Source organism: Herpailurus yagouaroundi, unplaced genomic scaffold (genome assembly GCF_014898765.1).
Source record: "Herpailurus yagouaroundi ecotype Mexico unplaced genomic scaffold, PumYag 29, whole genome shotgun sequence".
In the NCBI taxonomy this organism is placed as follows: Eukaryota; Metazoa; Chordata; class Mammalia; order Carnivora; family Felidae; genus Herpailurus; species Herpailurus yagouaroundi.
Window position 1 is genome coordinate 66,104,088 of NW_024412377.1, and position 22,328 is coordinate 66,126,415.

The 22,328-nt window shown below is 36.0% G+C and overlaps 1 protein-coding gene across 4 annotated transcripts in view; it reads right to left on the reverse strand.

Annotated features, from left to right (window-relative positions):
- UIMC1 (ubiquitin interaction motif containing 1) overlaps window positions 1–22,328 on the reverse strand; it is a 116,044-nt gene that overhangs the window by 89,907 nt on the left and 3,809 nt on the right. For 3 of the 4 annotated variants that reach the window (XM_040446055.1, XM_040446035.1, XM_040446065.1), the window contains exon 2: window positions 18,281–18,433. In XM_040446055.1, the coding sequence (XP_040301989.1) occupies window positions 18,281–18,427 (147 nt within the window). In that variant the 5' untranslated portion in view covers window positions 18,428–18,433. Of the gene's footprint in view, window positions 1–18,280; window positions 18,434–22,328 lie in introns of those variants that run through there. The other variant, XM_040446046.1, reaches the window with a different exon arrangement.

Below are 22,328 nucleotides of genomic sequence, written 5' to 3' on the forward strand. Positions count from 1 at the left end.
CTGTGTCATCACATCTCCCCCTACACCCATCCAAAATTCATACAATGAAGTCCTAATCCCCAATGTATTGATATTTAGACAGAATCTTATAGAATGAGACACCAGAGAACTTACTCTCTTTCAACCAGTGCATCAGGGAGGAAAAGCCATATAAGTACACAGTGATAAGGTAGCCATCTACAACCCAAGGAGAGGGTCCTCACCAGACAATGACCCTGTTGGCACCTTGATTTTAGACTTCCAGTCTCCAAAACTGTGAGGAAATAAATTTACGTTCTTTAAACCACTTAATCTATAATATTTTGCTATGGCAGCCCAATCACACTGAAAACCATGATACCATGACACCAGATATAAAGTTATAAAAAGGACTGAAGAGCACCAAAAATGGAAACCACTGATAAATATATGATTGTTTCTCCTTAGCTTCAAAAACTGATTGTTTAAGCAAAATAATAACAATGTACTATGGGGCTTATAATATATGTACAAGAAAAACACATGACAACAATAACATAAAGTTCAGGGCAAAGTAATAAAAGTAAACTATCATAAAATGCTTACATTATACATGAGGTGGTGTAACATCATGAGGTTACATTATGATAGGCAAAATAGACATACTAAAATCTCTAAATAAACCATTAAAATAATAAGAGTTATAACCAGTAAGTCAAAAAAGGAAGATGAGAACATAAAAAAGACTTGATTAATACAGAAGAAAACCCAGAAAGTCAAAAAAGGACACAAAGAACAGATGGAACAAACTGAAAACAAACAGCAAGATGATAGATCCAAATCTAACCTTACCAATAATCACATAAAATGTGAATGGTCTACACAACAAAATTAAAGGCAGTGATGGTCAGACTGGATAATAAAGCAAGACTCAGCTATACATGCTAACTATAAGAAATGTACTTTACATGTAAAGATTCAAACAGATTTAAAATAATAGGATGGGGAAAAACAGCATGGAAGACAAGTCAAAAGCAAGCTTAATGGCCCCAACATAATGAATGTAACAACAAAGAAAGCAAACACAAACATGAGGCCGACACTAACAAAAAGCCATCCAGCAAAGACACAGAAAAATCTCTCAAGAATTCTACACTAGGTAACTAGGTTGACAGATTTATAACATAAAGATCATTTGAGAAGTTTATAATGGTTTTCATTTGAAATACTGAGACTGCTGAAAAGTTTTAAAATTTTATAGGCCTGTTTTGATGTTTAAAACTCACTTTGAGAAAGAAAACTGCTTTACTTTGCTTAAAAGTAACTAAACATTATTGTTCACTGTACTTGTGTAATAGTAAAAGCTTATCCTACAGCAAATATGAGGAAATTCCATTTAGAAAATGATAAATTTAGAATTATGGTTGTGACATATATTCAATTAGTGTATATCTTATTGCATAATTGACAGAAAAAACTTCCACTTGAAAAACTTTGTATAAACCTTTTCCCCAAATATCGTGGGTTTTGTGCAGTTTTTTTAAATCTTGGATTTACAGACTGTCCTTTCACTCATGAGTTTTGTAAAAGGCAAAGAAATTTATGATAGATAAAATATGTTACATCTAAGGGGCACCTGAGTGGCTCAGTCGATTAAGCATCCAACTCTGGATTTCGGCTCAAGTCATGATCACACAGTTCGTGAGTTCAAGCCCCACGTCTGGATCCATGCTGACAGTGTGGAGCCTGCTTGGGATTCTCTCTCTCCCACTCTCTGCCTCTCCCCTGTTCACTTGCTCTCAAAATAAATAAAGTTAAAAATAAATGCTACATCTACCTAAGTACTGATTCTCTTTTATCAAAAGTCCATTTTATTTTATTTTTTTTTTCAAAAGTCCATTTTAATCTCCCAGTCTACATGGTGTTACATTATTCTGCTTCTCTGTAACAATATCTTTATGCCTTTCTGTAACAGAACCAGATACTTAAAGTTGAAGTGACAATTGTACAAAGTACAAAACTTGAAGATAATTTAGTTTTGTGCCTGGGAATTCAGTAAAATCACAGGACTGTCCTGAACAAAACAAAATGGATTATATACAGGAATAAGTCTGGTTTAGGGTTATTAACCCTCTTGAAATGAACCATCTAATACCCCTAATAAGCACTAGTAGATAAAATTTAAAACAAGTTTGTTTTTAAGTAATATCTCAACTTCCTAAGTTTTCTTTTTAAGTCAAACTCATTAAGGAAGTCATAGAAGTTGTATTTTCTTATTTAGGGAGGAAAAAATCAATCTCTGATGCTTATATACTAAATTTAAGTAAATACCACATTAAAAAAGTAACCTATTTGAAGGTCACCTGAGTGGCTCAGTCGGTTAAGCTTTTGGTCTTTGGCAAAGGTCATGATCTCGCAGTTAGCAGGTTCAAGCCCCACATCAGGCTCTGTGCTGACAGCTCAGAGCCTGGAGCCTGCTTCAGATTCTGTGTCTCCCTCTCTCTCTGTCCCTCCCTCAATGACACTCTGTCTGTCTCTCTCTCTCTCTCAAAAATAAATAAAAACATTTTAAAAAATTGAGGGACGCATGGGTGGCTCAGTTGGTTAAGCGTCCAACTTCGGCTCAGGTCATTATCTCACAATTCATGAGTTTGGGCCCTGTGCATTGGGCTCTGTGCTGACAGCTCAGAGCAAGCTTCCTATTCTGTGTCTCCCTTCTCTCTGTCCCTCCCCTGTTCGTGCTCTCTCTCTGTCTCTCAAAAATAAATAAACATTAAAAAAACTAAAAAAAATTTTTTTTAAAAAAATTCACTATTGGAAAACATGGCTATATTAAAAGGAAACTTTATTCTCATTTCTGTATCATTTATGTGACAGGATTGCAAAGAATGTACACATTCATTTCTTCAAAGCAGCAGAAAAGGTAAAAAGTACTGGCACTTTGACAGTCTCTATATTAAACCCAATGTTAACATACAACATTTATGGGTATATAGCTAAAGGACAGCATACCAAAAATATTGTTTTGAATATTAGTTCATTGAGTAATTTTCAATTGCTCAAAGACACTTCTCATGTTTGAAAACTAAGTAAATGGGGGGAAATTAAGACAAGATAGTTACAATTTTAGGTCTACGATTTGTAAGTTCCACCAGAAAATAGTATTCGCATGTGACATATATTATGTTTTAACCTCATGGTTAATTATATTCATCTGTAGATGAAAAATTAAATTATTTCAAAAATTGGATGTTTTGCTTTTCATAGATCTTAAAAAGGTAATAGGACCCATTGTTTTGAGGGAATTCTATTACATAACACAAACGAGTCATTCTGTATTTGGTCCTTAATACAATTTTAATTTGGACAGATTTATTCTAATTAAGCCATAAATATTAACATATAAGCTTGTTTTGATTAAAGAATTTTCCTATTGATAAAAAAAAAAGAGAAGACTGGATAGCTATATATATGTCATAAGTGGATGTCAGAACAAAGGATATCACCAGCGATAAAAAAGATAATCTCATAATGATAAAGGGATCAATTATCAAGAAGAGATAAAATTCTTAAGTTTACATACATAATAACAAAACTTCAAAATATATGAAACAAAAACTGACAATACTGAGAAGAGACAGACAAATCCACAATTACACACACAGCCTTTATTTAGTATCTCTGTCAAAACAGTTGTAATATTTGCAGAAAATAAATAAGGATATAGATTTGACAACAATATCAACCAACTTGATTATATTGATAATTATAGGGAAAAAAACACAAAAAACACATTCTTCTCAAGTAAACATGAAATATTTACCAAGATAAATGATTTTCTGGGCCACAAAACAAAGTTCAATCAATTTGAAAAAGATTCAACTCATATAAAGTACATACGGCCAAAGGAATTAAATTAGAAATCAGTAACAAGGGGCACCTAGGTGGCTCAGTTAAGTGTCCAACTCTTGATTTCAGCTCAGGTCATGATCTCACAGTTCATGAGACTGAACCCCACATGGGACTCCACGCTAACGGCATGGAGCCTGTTTGGGATTCTCTTTCTGCCTCTCTCTCTGCCCCTCCCCCCACTCATGTTCTCTATGTCTCTCAAAATAAAAAAACAAAATAAAAACTTAAAAAAAAAATCAGTAACAAAAAATCTCTAGAAACACTCCCAAGTATTTAGAAAATAAATAACACACTTCTAAATAACCCATAAATCTAAAACAACAACAACAAAAAAAACCAAAAACACAAAGGGAAATTATAAAGTATTTTGAATTGAATAAAAATGAAAACACAACATGTAAGAATCTGCAGCATGCATTAATGGGAAATTATAGCATTAAACACCAATATCAAAAAGAATAAATGTCGGGACATCAGGGTGGCTCAGTCAGTTAAGCATCTGACTCTTGATTTCAACACAGACTCATGATCTCAGGACTAAGATCTAGCCCCAGTGAGATCTAGCCCCATGTCTGGCTCCGTGCTGGGGTGCTGGGCATGGAGCATGCTTAAGATTCTCTCTCTCCCTCTTGCTCTCCCCCTCCCCCACTTGCTCTCTCATTCTCAAAAGAAATAAATGTCTCCAATCAATGACCTTAACTTCCTTCCACATTAAGAAAATAAAATTAGGGGCACCTTGGTGGCTCAGTCAATTGAGCAACCATCTCTTGATTTCAGCTCAGGTTATGATCCCAGGGTTGTGGGTGATTAAGCCCCACAATGGACTCCACACTGAGCATGGAGCCTGCTTAAGATTCTCTAAGAGTGCCTGGGTAGCTCCATCAGTTAAGCATCTGACTCCTGATTCTGACTCAGTTCATGATCTCACAATTCATGAGTTCAAGCCCTGAGTCCATCTCCATGCTGACAGTGGGGAGCCCGCTTCAGAATGCTCTCTCCCTACCTCCCTCTCTGCCTCAGGCCCGATCATTCACTCTCTCTTTCAAACTATAAATAATAAATAAACTTAAAAAAAAAAAAAAGATTCTCTGTCTCTCCCTCTGCTATTCTCCTCTACTCGTGCACTAAAATAAAAACAAAAAACAAAACAGAAGGAATTAAAGTAAGCAGAAGAAAGGAAATAATAAAAACCAGGGCTATCTGGGTAGCTCAGTCGGTTAAGCATCTGACTTTGGCTCAGGTCATGATCTCACAGTTCATGGGTACCAGCCCTGCGTCAGGCTCTGTGCTGATAGTTCAGAGCCTGGATCCTGCTTCAGATTCTGTGTCTCCCTTTCTCTCTGCCCCTCCTTTTCTCTCTCTCAAAAATAAATAAACATTTAAAAAATCTTTTTCAAAAAAATAAAAATACCAAAGTAGAAATCAATGAAAGAGGGGCGCCTGGGTGGTTCAATTGGTTAGGCAACTGACTTCAGCTCAGGACATGATCTCACGGTTCGTGAGTTCGAGCTCCGCGTTGGGCTCTGTGCTAACAGCTCAAAGCCTGGAGCCTACTTCAGATTCTCTGTCTCCCCCTCTCTCTACCCCTCCCCTGCTCACGTGCTATGTCTCTCTGTCTCTCAATAAATAAACGTTAAAAAAAATTAGAAAAAAAAGATCAATGAAAGAGAAAACAAACAATGCAGAAAAATCAATGAACAGAAAGCAATAAAACTGGACTGATTAGGATTAAAGAAATTATATCAGAAACCAGAGAGGTGTTATCATTATACATCTACAGATTTTAAAAAGGGTAAAGTTAATATTAAAAACAACTTTACATTAGCAATGTAGTTGGAATGGACAAATTCCCTGAAAGACACAATCAAAGCTCACTCAAGAAAGAGTTAACTTAATGGGAATGCAAGCTGGTACAGCCACTCTGGAAAATGGTATGGAGGTTCCTCAAAAAACCAAAAATAGAACTACCCTACGACCCAGCAATTGCACTACTAGACATTTATCCAAGGGATACAGGTGTTCTGTTTTGAAGGGACACATGCACCCCCATGTTTATAGCAGCACTATCAACAATAGCCAAAGTATGGAAAGACCCCAAATGTCCATCAATGGATGAATGGATAAAGAAGATGTGGTATATACAATGGAGTATTACTCGGTAATCAAAAAGAATGAAATCTTGCCATCTGCAACTATGTGGATGGAACTGGAGGGTATTATGCTAAGTGAAATTAGAGAAGGACAAAAATCGTATGACTTCACTCATATGAGGACTTTAAGAGACAAAACAGATGAACATAAGGGAAGGGAAACAAAACTAATATAAAAACAGGGAGGGGGACAAAACAGAAGAGACTCATAAATATGGAGAACAAACTGAGGGTTACTGGAGGGGTTGTGGGAGGGGGGATGGGCTAAATGGGTAAGGGGCACTAAGGAATCTACTCCTGAAATCATTGTTGCTCTATATACTAACCAATTTGGATGCAAATTTAAAAAAATAAAAAATAAAATTAAAAAAACAAGAGTTAACTTAAAAAAATACTTAACCTGAATAGCCTTATATGTAATAATGAAATCAAAATTGTAGTTAAAATACTTCCCACAAACAAAACTTCAAGCCCCGATGACTTTACTGGTAAATTCTATCAAACACTTAAGTTAGAAATAATACCAATTCTACTGAAACTATCCCAGAAAACTGAAGATGATATATTTTCCAACTCATTCAATAAAGCCCAAATCACCCAACATCAAAACCAAACACAGATATTACGAGAAAACTACAAACTAATAACCCTCATAAACAGAGGTGCAAAAATCCTAATTAAAATTTTATCAAGTCAAATCCAACATTATGAAAGGATAATACATCATGAGCAATTGGAGTTTGTCCCAAGAATGCTGAATTTCTTTAACATTCAAAGATCAATGTGATTCACAATATTAAAACGAATTTAAAAAGGATTATTATAAGTTCATCTCAATCCATACAGAAAAAGCATTTCACAAAATCTAATATTCATTCCTGATCAAAACTCTCAACTAGTAAACTAGAAACAAAAGAGAACTTCTTCGGGGCATGTGACCATCTCAGTTGGAAGAACATGTGACTCTTAATCTCAAAGTTGTGAGTTTGAGCCCCACATTGGATACAGAGATTACTAAAAAAATAAACTTTTTTTTTTTAAAAAAACCGAGAACCCATGGGGCGCCTGGGTGGCTCAGTCGGTTAAGCGTCCGACTTCAGCTCAGGTCACGATCTTGCGGTCCATGAGTTCGAGCCCCGCGTCGGGCTCTGGGCTGATGGCTCGGAGCCTGGAGCCTGCTTCCGATTCTGTGTCTCCCTCTCTCTCTGCCCCTCCCCCGTTCATGCTCTGTCTCTCTCTGCCTCAAAAATAAATAAACATTAAAAAAATAAAATTTAAAAAATAAAAAAATAAAAAAATAAAATAAAAAAACCGAGAACCCGATAAAAGGTGTCTATGGAAAACCTACAGTTAACATCATAATAATGGAAGACTACATGCATTCCTCCTAAGATCAAGAACAAGACCAAGAGGTCTATTCTTGGCATTTTCTATTCAACATTATACGAGAGGTTCCAGTCTGGGAAATCAAACAACAAAAAGAAATATAAGGAATCCAGATTGCAAAGAAAAAAGCAAAACAGTCTTTATTAATAAACATTAATAAATAAACATGGCCATGTAGAAAATTTGATGGAATCTATAAAAATATACTAGAATAAGTTTCCAAGGTTGCAAAATACAAGAAAAAATACAAAAATCATTTCTATGCATATTCTACCAAAAAAAAAAAAAAACCTGAAATGTTAAAAGAATTCCGTTTACAAAAGCATCAAAAAACATCAAATACCTAGGGTTAAATCTGACAAAAGATGTGAAAGATCTGTATGTTGAAAACTACAAAATATTGCCATGAGATGTTAGAAACAACCTTAAAGAAATAGAAAAATATACCTTACTCATTGGCCAGAAGTCTCCATATTAAGATATTAATTCTCTCTCAAATCGATCTATAAATTCAACATCATTCCAATCAAATAACTAACAAAATTTCTGTAGAACTGGCAAACTGATTTCAAAATTCATGTAGAAATACAAAGGAACTAAAATAGCCAAAAACCTCTAACAAAGATCAAAGAAGACTGACACTGTTTTATTTGAAAAACCTATAGTAATCAGGGGTACCGGGTAGCTCACTCGGTTAAACGTCTCACTTTTGGGCTCAAGTCATGATCTCACAGTCATGAGATCAAGCCCTATGTCAGGCTCTGTGCTGGGCATGGAGCCTGCTTAAGATTCTCTCTCTCCCTCTGCCCCTCCCCCACTCATACTGTCTCTCTCAAAAGAAAACAAACAAACTTAAAAAGGGGGAGAGGACCTGGCTGGGTCACTTGGCTGAGCATCTGACTCTTGATATGGGCTCAGCTCATGATCCCAGGGTCATGGGATCGAGCCCCACATCAGGCTCCATGTTGAGTGTGGAGTCTACTTAAGATTCTTTCTCTTTCCCCCTCTGTCCCTCTCCCCTGTTTGTGTGCTTTCTAAAATAAATAAATAAATAAATAAATAAATAAATAAATAAATAAACAAACAAACACTATAATAATCAAAGCAGCATTATAAACTGAGTTAAGCCAGACAAAAAGATCAGTGGAATAAAGTCTAGAATTAAATTCACATAAATAAACATGACTGATTTTTAACACAGGTGCAATGGTACAGTGAAGAAAGAAAAGCCTTTCCAACCTACAGTGCTCAAAAAATTGGGTATGATGTTGGGGCGCCTGGGTGGCTCAGTCGGTTGAGCGTCTGACTTCGGCTCAGGTCTCATCTCGCAGTCTGTGAGTTTGAGCCCCGTGTCAGGCTCTGAGCCAACAGCTCAGAGCCTGGAGCCTACCACTGATTCTGTGTGTCCCTCTCTCTCTACCCCTCCCCCACTCATGCTGTCTCTCTCGCTCTCAAAAATGAATAAATGTTAAAAAAAAAAAATTGGGTATGATGTGCAAAAAAATGAACATGGAGCTATACTACAGTATATAAAAATTAACTCAAAATAGATCATAGATCTAAATGTAGCACCTAACATAATATTTCTAAAATAAATCACAAGAGACAATCCTTGTGAACTTGGGTTAAGCAATTTCTTTTATTTTCTCCCCCCCCGGCACTGTAAGTTTTTTTTTTTTTTTTTAATTTTTTAAATTTACATCCAAGTTAGTTAGCATATAGTGCAACAATGATTTCAAGAGTAGATTCCTTAATGTCCCTTACCCACTTAGCCTATCCCCCTTCCCATAACCCCTCCAGTAACCCTCAGTTTGTCCTCCATATTTATGAGTCTCTTCTGTTTTGTCCCCCTCCCTGTTTATATATTATTTTTGTTTCTCTTCCCTTATGTTCATCTGTTTTGTATCTTAAATTCCACATATAAGTGAAATCATATGATTTTTGTCTTTCTCTAATTTCGCTTAGCATAATACTCTCTAGTTCCATCCACATAGTTCCAAATGGCAAGATTTCATTCTTTTTAATTGCCAGGTAATATTCCATTATCTATATATACCACATCTTCTTTATCCATTCATCCATTGATGGACATTTGGGCTCTTTCCATACTTTGGCTATTGTTGGTAGTGGTGCTATAAACATGGGGATGCATGTGTCCCTTCGAAACAGCATACATACCTGTATCCCTTGGATAAATAACTAGTAGTGCAATTGCTGGGTCATAGGGTAATTCTATTTTTAACTTTTTGAGGAACCTCCATACTGTCTTCCAGAGTGGCTGCACCAGTTTGCATTCTCACCAACAGTGTAAAAGAGATCCTCTTTCTCTGCATCCTCGCCAACATCTGTTGTTGCCTGAGTTGTTAATGTTAGCCATTCTTACTGGTGTGAGGTGGTATCTCATTGTGGTTTGGTTTGTATTTCTCTGATGTTGAGTGATGTTAAGCATTTTTGCATGTGTCAGTTGGCCATCTGGATGCCTTCTTTGGAAAAGTGTCTACTCATGTCTTCTGCCCATTTCTTCACTGGATTATTTGTTTTTGGGTGTTGCATTTGATAAATTCTTTATAGATTTTGGATACTAACTCTTTATCTAATATGTCATTGGCAAATATCTTCTCCCAACCATCATTTGCTTTTTAGTTTTGCTGATTGTTTCCTTTGCTGTGCAGAAGCTTTTTATTTTGATAAGGTCCCAATAGTTCATTTTTCATTCCCCTTGCCTCTGGAGACCATCAAGTAAGAAGTTGTGCAGCTGAGGTCACAGAAGTTGTTACCTATTTTCTACTCTAGGATTTTTTTCAATGGCTTCCTGTCTTACATTGTGGTCTTTCATCCATTTTGAGTTTATTTTTATGTATGATGTAAGAAAGTGGTCTAAGTTCATTCTTCTGCATGTCGCTGTCCAGTTTTCCCAACACCATTTCCTGAAGAGACTGTCTTTATTCCATCAGATATTCTTTCCTGCTTTGTCAAAGATTAGTTGGCCATACGTTTGCGGGTTCTCTATTCTGTTCCATTGGTCTATGTGTCTGTTTTTGTGCCAGTACCATACTGTCTTGATGATTACAGCTTTGTAATACAGCTTGAAGTTTGTTGGGTTAAGCAATTTCTTAGATATGCCACCAAAAGCACAATCCATAAAAAAAAAAAATTGGCAAACAGATGCCATTAAAATAACTTCTAGCATTCAAAATATTGATAAGAGAATGAAAAGACAAGCCATGAACTTAGAGAAAATATTTGAAAAGCAAGTACCTAATAAAGGACTTTTAGCTAGAGTATATAAAGAACTTTCAAAACTCAACAGTGAGAAAACAACCAACCCAATTCAAAAACAGGTAAAAGATCTGTCTCCCTCTTTCTCTGCCCCTCCCATGCTCATACCGTCACATTCTCTCTCTCTTAAAAATAAACTTTAGGGGCGCCTGGGTGGTGCAGTCGGTTAAGCGTCCGACTTCAGCCAGGTCACGATCTCGCGGTCCGTGAGTTCGAGCCCCGCGTCAGGCTCTGGGCTGATGGCTCGGAGCCTGGAGCCTGTTTCCGATTCTGTGTCTCCCTCTCTCTCTGCCCCTCCCCCATTCATGCTCTGTCTCTCTCTGTCCCAAAAATAAATAAAAAACGTTGAAAAAAATTTAAAAAAAAAATAAATAAATAAACTTTAAAAAAAAAAGATGATTCCTTTACTATATAAACTGTGGCAGGACAACAGAAGGTGAAAAAGTGTGATAGCTTAAACTTGATACTAAAATCTAATTCAGAAGGTACAAAAAAAGGACAATTATACAAAAACCAATGCCACTAGGAATACAGATGCAAAAATCCTAACATATTAAGAAAGCAAATACAGTATTATGTTAGCGTAATATATAGTGACCAAGTAAGATTTACTCCAGATTGCAAGATGTGCCAAAATTAGAAAATAATATTAATGTACTATATAAAACTAACTGATTAAAGGAGAAAAACTATACCATCATCTTGTTAAAAAATGAAGCAGCATTTGATTAAATACCCATTCCTAAAAACACTAATATTAAATAAGCAATTAATATTTCTGTAACATAATAAAAAATAGAAATATGAAACAAAATATCTGAATACTTCTACAATTAAATTCAAGTCAAGACAAAGATGTACTCTATCACTGAAATCAATCAACATTATTCTAGAAGCTATAATCAATGTAACGAAACAAACAACAAAAAAAGGTATAAATACTAGAAAGGAAAAGAGAAAATGATCCATTATTAGCAGGTATAAGTGCCTACCTGTAAAACCCAAGATAATCAACACAACAACTATTTCAAAAGTCTGTAATGGACTAATGGAACAAAATAGAAAATCCATAAACAAGTCCATTTATTGACAAGATTTTAGTTTACAATAAAGGTAAAACTACAGGGGCTCAGGGGCTCATCACTTAAGCGTCCAACTTCGGCTTGGGTCATGCATGATCTCATGGCTCATTAGTTCAAGCCCCACAAGGGGCTCTGTGCTGACAGCTCAGAGCCTGGAGCCTGCTTCGGATTCTGTGTCTCTGTCTCTCTCCACCCCTCCCCAACATGCACTCTCTCTCTCTCTCTCTCTCTCTCAAAATTTTTTTAAGGTAAAACTTCAAATTTTTGGAGAAATGATTACTGAAAAATGTTGGTTAAAGCATGTAACCATTAAGACTGCTTTTTAGTATATATGTACTGTTTTGAAATACACATAAATGGGGGGTGAAAAAATGAAATACACATATATGTGGTAGAACTGTACAGAAAATCATGGAAATGTAAAACAAATACAGTGCTTACCTCTAGATGGGTGGAAAGGGATGCAACTGATGAGGGTCACACTAAGTCAAGAGGGCTTCTAAGGTAGTGAATACAGATATCCGAATTATTTTTTTAAAGTATGATTTTGTATTTTATGTAAATGTAAAAACCGTATGATTATTTCTATAGATACAGAAAAAGCATTTGACGAAGTACAACATCCACTCATGATGAAAACCCTCAACAAAGTAGGTCTAGAGGGAACACATCTCAACATAATAAAGGGCTTATCTGAAAATCCCACAGCTAACATTATTCTCAATGGGGAAACACTGAGAGCTTTTCCCCTAAAGTCAGGAACAAGACAAAGATGTCCACTCTCACAACTTTTATTCAACATAATACTGAAAGTGCTAGCCACAGCAATCAGAGAACAAAAAGAAATAAAAGGTACCTAAATCAGTAAGGAAGAATTAAAATTTTCACTATTTGCAAAAAACACGATACTACATATTGAAAACACTTAAGACTCCATCAAAAAACAACTAGAACGGATAAATGAATTCAGTGAAGTCACAAGATACAAAATCAATGTATAGAAATCTGTTGCATTCCCATACACTAATAATGAAGCAGGAGAAAGTGAAATTAAGAAAACAACTCATTCACAAGTGCACCAAAACAATAAAACATCTAGAAATAAACTTAATCAAAGAGGTGAAAGAGCTATACTCTGAAAACCATAAAACACTGATGAAAGAAATTAAAGACAACACAAAAAATGGAAAGACATTCCATGCTCATGGGTTAGAAGAACAAATATTGTTAAAATGGCTCTACTACCCAAAGCAATCTGCATGTTTAATGCAATCCCCATCAAAATACCAAGAGCATTTTTCACAGAACTAGAACAAACAATCCTAAAATTTGTATGCAACCACAAAAGACCCCGAATAGCCAAAGCAATCTTGAAAAAAAAAATTCAAAATCTATAAAGAACTTATCAAACTCAACACCCAAAAAAGAAATAATCCAGTGAAGAAGTAGGCAAAAGACATAAACAGACACTATTCCAAAGAAGACATCCAGGTGGCTCAAAGACACATCAAAAGATGCTCAACATCACTCATCATCAGGGAAATACAAATCAAAACCACAATGAGATACCACCTCACACTTGTCAGAATGGCTGAAATCAACCACTCAGGCAACAGATGCTGGCGAGGATGTGGAGAAAGAGGAACCCTTTTGCACTGCTGGTGGGAATGCAAACTGGTACAGCTACGCTGGAAAACACTATGGAGGTTCCTCAAAAAGTTAAAAATAGAATTACCCTATAACCCAGCGAATGCACTACTAAGTATTTATCCAAACGATATAAAAATGCTGACTCAAAAGAGCACATGCACACCAATGTTTATAGCAGCACTATCAACAATAGCCAAATTATGGAAAGAGCCCAAATGTCCATCGACTGACGAATGGATAAGAGGATGTGGTATGGGGCACCCGGGTGGCTCAGTAGGTGAAGCATGGGGCTCAGCTCAGGTCATGGTCTCACAGTTTTTGAGTTCAAGCCACATGTTGGGCTCTGTGCTAACAGCTCAGAGCCTGGAGCCTGCTTCAGATTCTGTGTCTCCTTCTCACTCTGCCCATCCCCCACTCATGCTCTGTCTCTCAAAAATGAATAAACCGCAAAAAAAAAAATTTAAGAAAAAAAGTATGTGGTGTACACACACACACACACACACACACACACACACACACACACACTGGAATATTACTCGGTGATCAAAAAGAATGAAATCTTGCCATTTGCAACCACATGGATGGAATTAAGAGTATATTATGCTAAGTGAAATGAGTCACTCAAAAGAAGATAAATATCATATGATTTCACTCACATGTGGAATTTAAGAAACACAACAGATGAACAGAGGGGAAAGGAAAGGAAAATAAGATAAAATAGAGAGGAAGGCAAACCATAAGAGACTCTAAATACAGAGAACAAACTGAGGGTTGCTGGAGGGGAGGTGGGTGAGGAGATGGGTTACGTGGGTGATGAGCATCAAGGAGGGCACTTGTTGGGATGAGCACTGAGTACTGTATGTAAGTGATGAATCACTAAATTCTACTCCTGAAATCATTATTACACCATATGTTAACTAACTTGGATTAAAAAAAAAAACAAAAAAAGAAGTATCACAATTCTAGACTTCAAGTTATATTACATAGCTATAGTAATCAAAACAGTATGGTACTGGCACAAAAATAGTCATATAGATCAGTGGAACAGAACAGAAAACCCAGAAATAAACCCATAAATATATGATCAATTAATCTTCAACAAAGCAGAAAAGAATATTCAATGGGAAAAAGTCTCTTCAACAAATGGTGCTGGAAAAACTTGTCAGCTACATGCAAAAGAATGAAAGTGGACCACTTTCTTACAGCATACACAAAAATAAATTCAAAATGGATTAAAGACCTAAAGATGAAACTTTATACCATAAAAATCATGGAAGAGACCACAGGCAGTAATTTCTCTCACACTGGCCATAGCAACAGTATTCTAGATATGCCTCCTGAGGCAAGGGAAATAAAAGCAAAAATAAACTATTGGGACTCCATCAAAATAAAAAGTTTCTGCATAGCAGAGGAAACAACAAAACTAAAAGGCAACCTACAGAATGGGAGAAGATATTTGCAAATGACATATCAGATAAAGGATTAGTATCTAAAAATATAAAGAACTGATACAACTCAATACCCCCCCCCAAAAAAAAATCAAATAAAAAAAAAATGGACAGAACACATGAACAGACACTTCTCCAAGAAGACATCCAGAGGGCCAACAGACACATGAAAAGATACTAAGTATCACTTATCATCAGGGAAATACAAATCAAAACTACAATGAGATATCACCTCACACCTATCAGAATAGCTAAAATCAAAAACACAAGAAATAAGCATTGACAAGGATATGGAAAAAAAGGAACCCTCTATGCACTGTTGGTGGGAATACAAACTGGTGCAGATGCTGCAGAAAACAGTATGCAATTTCCTCAAAAATTTAAAAATAGAACTACCCTATAATCCAGTAATTGTACTACTGGATATCTACCCAAAAAATACAAACACACTAATTCAAAGAGATACCTGCACCCCTATGTTTATAGCAGCATTATTTACAATAGCCAAGATATGGAATCGGCCCAAGTGTTCATCAACAGATAAATGGATAAAGAAGATGTGGCATATATGTATGTATATATATGTATACATACTGATAATGGAATATTATTTAGGCATAAAAAAGAATGAAACCTTGCCATTTGCAAGGAATATTATTTAGCCATAAAAAAGAATGAAACCTTGCCATTTGCAATGACTTGGATGGAGCTAAGTGAAATAAGTCCAAGAAAGACAAATACCTTATGATTTCACTCATGCGGAATTTAAGAAACAAAACAAATGAGCAACAGAGAAAGAGACAGAAACAAACCAAGAACAGACTCTTAACTATAGAGAACAAACTGATGGTTATCAGAGGGGAGGTGGGGGGAGAATGGGTGAAATAGGTGATGGGGATTTAAGAAAAAAAATAAATAAAAAAATTATGATTTGCATTTTATGGACTCTCCTGTGCGGCATATTTGACAACTTAAAAAAAAATTAATGAGTTAGATCTGTACCTGTTGTTATAAAAAGATCTGCAATAAATATTAAATTAAAAAACAAAACAGCCTATGTAGCATGATTCCTTTCCTGTAAAAGATTTTATTTATAGCATATTCATAAAAAAAAACTTTTCTGGAAGAATAGAGAAAAAATTATTACCTTTATTTAAATGTACACTGACTGAGGTGTACATCTTCACTATATAGCTTTCCATACTATTCTGTTTTCAAATAGTTTTGAACTGTTTTTATCTGTTTTAACATGTATGTATAAAATGTTTTAACATATCTGTGTGTGTGTATGTGTATAGTTATTTTTGTTAATATTAACACAAGTTATTTAACTGGTAGAATTGATGGATTCTTTTATTTTCTCCTTTTTTTTTTTTTTTAATTGTATTTATTTCTTTTGACAGAGAAAGAGAACACGAGCAGGGGAGGGGCAGAGAGAAAGGGAGAGAAAGAGAATCCTAAGCAGGTTCTGCACTGTCAGTACAGAACCCGACATAGGGCTCAAACTCATGAACCATGAGATCACAACCTGAGCCAAAATCAAGAGTCAGATGCTTAACCAACTGAGCCACCCAGGCACCCCTTGTTTTCTTCTTTATACTTTCATACCTTTTTATTTTTTTTTTCTTTCATACCTTTTTAAAAACTATTTAGCCAAAATCCTAATTAAAAACTAGACTATAAGGAAATTCAAAAAAATAAACAAATACCCAACAGAGATGTGAATACATGTTCAATTTTCCTAACTATTAAAAAATACACAACTTTTTCATTATGAAATTGGGAAAAATAAAAAATGTGGTCACACCCTTCAAAAGGAACAAGGCAACTAATGCACTACTGATAAGAATACAAATGAGAACAAACTGTGACGGTTGCAATAAAGTATACTATATTAAAATTCTAAACTGATCTTGTAGGGACTAGAGAATCAAAGATTTTTTAAGTAAGTGAATACAACAATCTAAAATCGGAATTCTTAAAAGAAAGTTGGAGTAGGGGCACCTGGGTGGCTCAGTCGGTTAAGTACCCGACTTCAGCTTGGGTCATGATCTCAGAGTTTGTGGGTTCGAGCTCCATATCAGGCTCTCTGCTGACAACTCAGAGCCTGGAGCCTGCTTTGGTTTCTGTGTCCCCCTTTCTCTCTGCCCCTCCCCTGCTCATGCTCTGTCTTTCTCTCTCAAAAATAAATAAACATTAAAAAAAAAAATTGGAGTAAACTAAGTGAAATGTAGAGAAAAACCAAAGATAGACAATCAAGTTCAGAGTCTTAACAGACTCAAGAGCTCAAATAACAACATGATCTCAATAACAAGAACTCAAATAACAGATGATCAAGGAAAGAAATGGAAATGAAAGAGAAAGAATAGATTGAGTGTCATTTAAGAGGTAAAAACTAAAGAATGTGGTGAATGATTAGGTATAAAATATGAAAGAGGAATGAGTTAAATACAATTCTGAGTTTTAATAACAAGGCAAATGAGGGGTTCTACCATCAAATGAGCTAGAAGATAAAGAAAAAAGAGAAGTAAACTTGGAAGAAAAAACAATGACTTAATTCACTGCCTTCCTCTATGTAACCTAAAGACCAACGGAAATCTCTAATAAACAAATGGAAAGAAGGAACAAAGAAGAGATGTTAAGATCTAAAGCAGCACTGTCCAAAAGCAACACTGTCCAATAAAGTTTTCCACAAAGAGGGGCACCAGGTGACTCAGTCAGTTAAGTGTCTGACTCTTGATTTCAGCTCAGGTCATGATCTCACAGTTCATGAGTTCAAGCCCCATGTAGGGCTCTATGCTATAGTGCATAGACTGCTTGGGATTCTCTCTCCCTCTCTCTGGCCCTTCCCTGCATATGTGTGCTCTCTCTCCCTCTCCTTCTAAATAAATAAGTAAATAAATAAACAAATTTTTAAAGTTTACCACAATGAGGTAAATGTTCTATAACTGTGTCATCTAATACAGCAGACACTAGACTCATGTGACTTTGATCACTTGAAATGTGCCAGTATAACAGAGAAAGGGATTTTTTTTATTTAATTTTAATTAACTGTAATTTAAATAGCTACAGGTGATTCATTGCTATCACACTTAGAGACTTTACAGCATTTACATTCTCTTTCTCCCACTTTCCAAACACATAAAAATTAACATTTACATTTGCCTTAGTCTCTTCTAATAGTTTAAAAAATACCATCTTGGGTCAATATATTACAAAAATGAGTAACTATGATCCAGTCTCAGCCAAACAGTATTACTTTCTTTTACATAATTCTTAATTACATTTACAAATCAAAATGAAGCTGAGTAAAAAACTGCACATTCCAGCAAGCTGGCATTAAGGTATAGTCACAAAACAAGCCATGGAGAAGGCCTAGTTTGAGAGCTAAAGCCCCACTATTCAGAATACTAACCTCTCCATCACTATCAGATATCACAATGAATGCATCTTCAAACCTACGTTTCCTCTTCAGATTGACAGAACTGGCAGTTTCTGCATCTTTCTTCTCCAAGTTCTGTGCTTCAGTGGCTTCTTTAACCCTTTTCTTTCTCCGTGGCATCCTTATCTGAAACACAGGGTAAGTAATTTACTCAAAGTTTAATTTTTCCAGATGCTATCTGTAATTTAATCATATAAAAGAAAAAGGTTCCCATCTAAAAGAAGTAAAATAACTTCTGAATACTTCCACTACTCATTAAAATTCCAATTTTTCTATTAAAAAACTATATATGTACATATCTCATCTCTGTAGGGACATTTCAATAAAAATAATATAATAATTTATCCCAGTTATTTAAACATTAACTTAGATAGTTGGTTCTCTTGACTATGTATTATAATTTAAAGGAACTATTTTTCAACAGCAATGCCTCCACTTGATAAAAAGAACATCTCCAAAAAACAAAAACAAAAACCAAAAAACCAACCCATAGTTAATATGACACTTAAACATAGAAGACTGAATGCTTTCTCCTTAAGACAGGAACAAGACAAGGATGTCTGATTTCATCATTTCTAATGAACATTATCCTGGAGGTTCAAGGCAGGTCATCTACGCAAGAAGAAATAAAAGATATCCAGGGGCGCCTGGGTGGCGCAGTCGGTTAAGCGTCCGACTTCAGCCAGGTCACGATCTCGCGGTCCGTGAGTTCGAGCCCCGCGTCGGGCTCTGGGCTGATGGCTCAGAGCCTGGAGCCTGTTTCCGATTCTGTGTCTCCCTCTCTCTCTGCCCCTCCCCCGTTCATGCTCTGTCTCTCTCTGTCCCAAAAATAAATAAATAAACGTTGAAAAAAAAAAAAAAAAAAAAGAAAAAGATATCCAAACTGGGGCGCCTGGGTGGCTCAGTTGCTTAAGTGTCCAACTTTTGGTTTCAGCTCAGGTCATGATCTCATGGTTCATGAGTTTGAGCCCCATATCAGGCTCTGTGCTGACAGCACAGAGCCTACTTGGGATTCTGTCTCCCTCGCTCTCTGTCCTTCCCTTGCTTGCCCATTCTCTCTCAAAAATAAATAAATAAACATTAAAAAAAAAAAAAGACATCCAAATTGGAAAGGAAGAAGTAAAACTATCACTTTCTGCAGATGACATGGTCTTGTATTTAAAAAAACAAAAAAATTAAGGACTCCACTGAAAAACTATTATAACCAATAAAGAAGTTCAGAAAAGACTGCAGCATACAGTCAACATACAAAAATCAATTGTAGTGTTATCCACTAGCAATAAAAATCCAAAAACTGAATTTTAAAAATTCCATTTCTAATAACATCAAAATAATGAAATTCTTAAGAATAAATGTAACAAAATAAGGCAAGACTTACAAATGAAAACTTAAAAATATTTTGAAAGGAGGGTCCAGTTCAAGATAACATAGTAAAAATCTTGATTTAACCTCCTCCTATAGATACACCAAGTCTACAAATATATATGGAACAAATTATTTTGAAATAAACTTAAAACCTGGCAGAGCAACCCATTCACATAAGACAAATGAGAGGGAAACCACATCAAAGCAAAGTTAAGAGAAATCTCATCATAATCCCCACCCTAGGCACAACAACCCACAGTGGGGGCGGGGGGAGTCGACCCAGGAGCTTCTCCCTGAGGAGAGATCAGTTTGAATCGCATATCTGGCATCACAACTTTTCAGACCTGCAACTGAGAGATAAGCCCCCTAAACATCTAGCTCTGAAAGCCAACAAGCTTGCATCCATTAAGACTCCCAAAACCAAAATGAATTGAAAAGCAGTTCTCAAAAAGCTGACACATACCAACTCACCCACCCCAGGGCTCAACACAAAGGCAGCCAACTGAAAAGCACCAAGACTTTCTGTGAGAGAGACTTATTTGTTTATCTTAAAACATCAGCCTGAGGCGCAGGCATCTAATTTAACATACATGTGGGTGACTACTGAAATATTCAAAGGCAGAGGCCAGTAGGCACCATCTTTGCATCTCCCTCTGCCTCATTCAAGCTTGCCAGTATCTCCCAGAAAGGAGTTTGTGCCCTTGTCTGATACTCCAATTTTTACAGCTGCTTCCCAGGGGATACTTCCAGATCACCTGCTTCTGGGGGCCACCAGGACTTACTTACACTGACAGTCCTGCAGGACTTTATATATTTGCATACTTTAAATGCTGCAGCCTGAGAGTCTGGCTTCCAAACAGCCTCAACCTAGGTGATGACTGAGTTCCTCCCCTTTGGGACATTGGCAGTTCTTGGCATACCTTCAAGTGCCAGGAACCACTAAAAATATAATAGGCTGCTTGGATAATCACAAAGGTTTGAAAGACAACTAAAAGCTATGGCAAAGCTGAAAAATAAGATTCATTTCCTACATAAGGCCATTCTTTCAAAACTTGCTATTTTATCTAATGCACAGAATCAACATGGAGTCAAAGAAAATACAAAAACAAACAAAAAGCAAAAAACAAAACAAAACCAGAGGAAGATGTTCCAAACAAAAAGAATTAGATAAAATTCGGAAAAACGCCTTAACAAAAGAGAGATAAGTCATTTACCTGACAAAGGAGTTCAAAATAACAGTCACAAAAATTACACACTACACTCAGGAGAATGAATAAACATAATGAGAATTTTAATTAAAAGAAAATAAAAGAGAGTACCAAACAGAAATCACATTACTGAAGAATGCAATAATATAACTGAAAAATACAATACAGGGGTTCAACATCAGACTATATGAAAAAGAAAAGATCACTGCACTTGAAGACAGACCAATGGAACTCATTCAATTAGAGCAGCACAAGAAAAAAGATGAATAGAGTGAAGACACATTAAAGAACTTATGGAAAGGACAAAACCAGGCAGACTGACATTCACATTACAAGGGTCCCAGAAGAGGGAGAGAAACAAGAAGGAAAATTATTTGAAGAAATAATGGATAAAAATTTCCCTAATCTGGGAAAGAAAACAGACATCCAGATCCAGGAAGCCCAGAGAGTTCTAAAAAAGATGAACCCAAAGGAATCCACATCAAGACAAATTATATTTAGAGTGTCAAAAGTGGGGCACCTGGGTGGCTCAGTCGGTTAAGTGTCTGACTTTGGCTCAGGTCATGATCTCACGGTTCGTGGGTTCAAGCCCCGAGGCGGGCTCTGTGCTGACAGCTCAGAGCCTGGAGCGTGTTTCAGATTCTGTGTCTCCATCTCTCTCTCTGCCCCTCCCCTGCTCACACACTGTCTCTCTCTCTCTGTCTCTCTCTCTCTGTCTCTCTCTCTCTCTCTCTCCCTCTCTCAAATATAAATAAACATTAAAATTTTTTAATTAAAAATACATATCATACTTAATGGTGAAAGACTAAAAGCTTTCCCCTTAGAACAGGTACAAAACAAGGATGTCCACTCTCAGCACTTTTATTCAACATTATACTGGAGGTCCTAGCCAAAGCAATTAGGCAAAAAGAGAGAAAGAAATAAATAAAAAGCATATAGATTGGAAAGAAAGAAGTAAAACTATATTTTCAGATGCAATGATATTGTATATAGAAAATTCTAAGGAATCCACTAAAAACAAAACAAAACAAAACAAAACCCTATTAGAGGGGTGACTGGGTGGCTCAGTTGGTTAAGCATCCAACTTCAGCTCAGGTCATGGTTTCACTGTTCCTGAATTCAAGCCCCACATCAGGCTCTGTGCTAACAGCTCAGAGCCTGGAGCCTGCTTCAGATTCTGTGTCTCCCTCTCCCGCTCATGCTCTCTTTCTCTCAAAAATAAACGTTAAAAATTTTTTTAAAAAAGAAAACCATCAGAATACACAAGTTTGGCAAGGCTGCAGAATACAAAATCAATAAATAAAACTATTTCTATACATTCAAAATGAGCAATGTGAAAATAAAGTTGAGAAAACAATTCCATTTACAATAGCATCATAAGGACTAACTTTACCTAACAGAAGACATGCAAAACTTATACTCTGAAAGCTACAAATCATTTTTTAAAG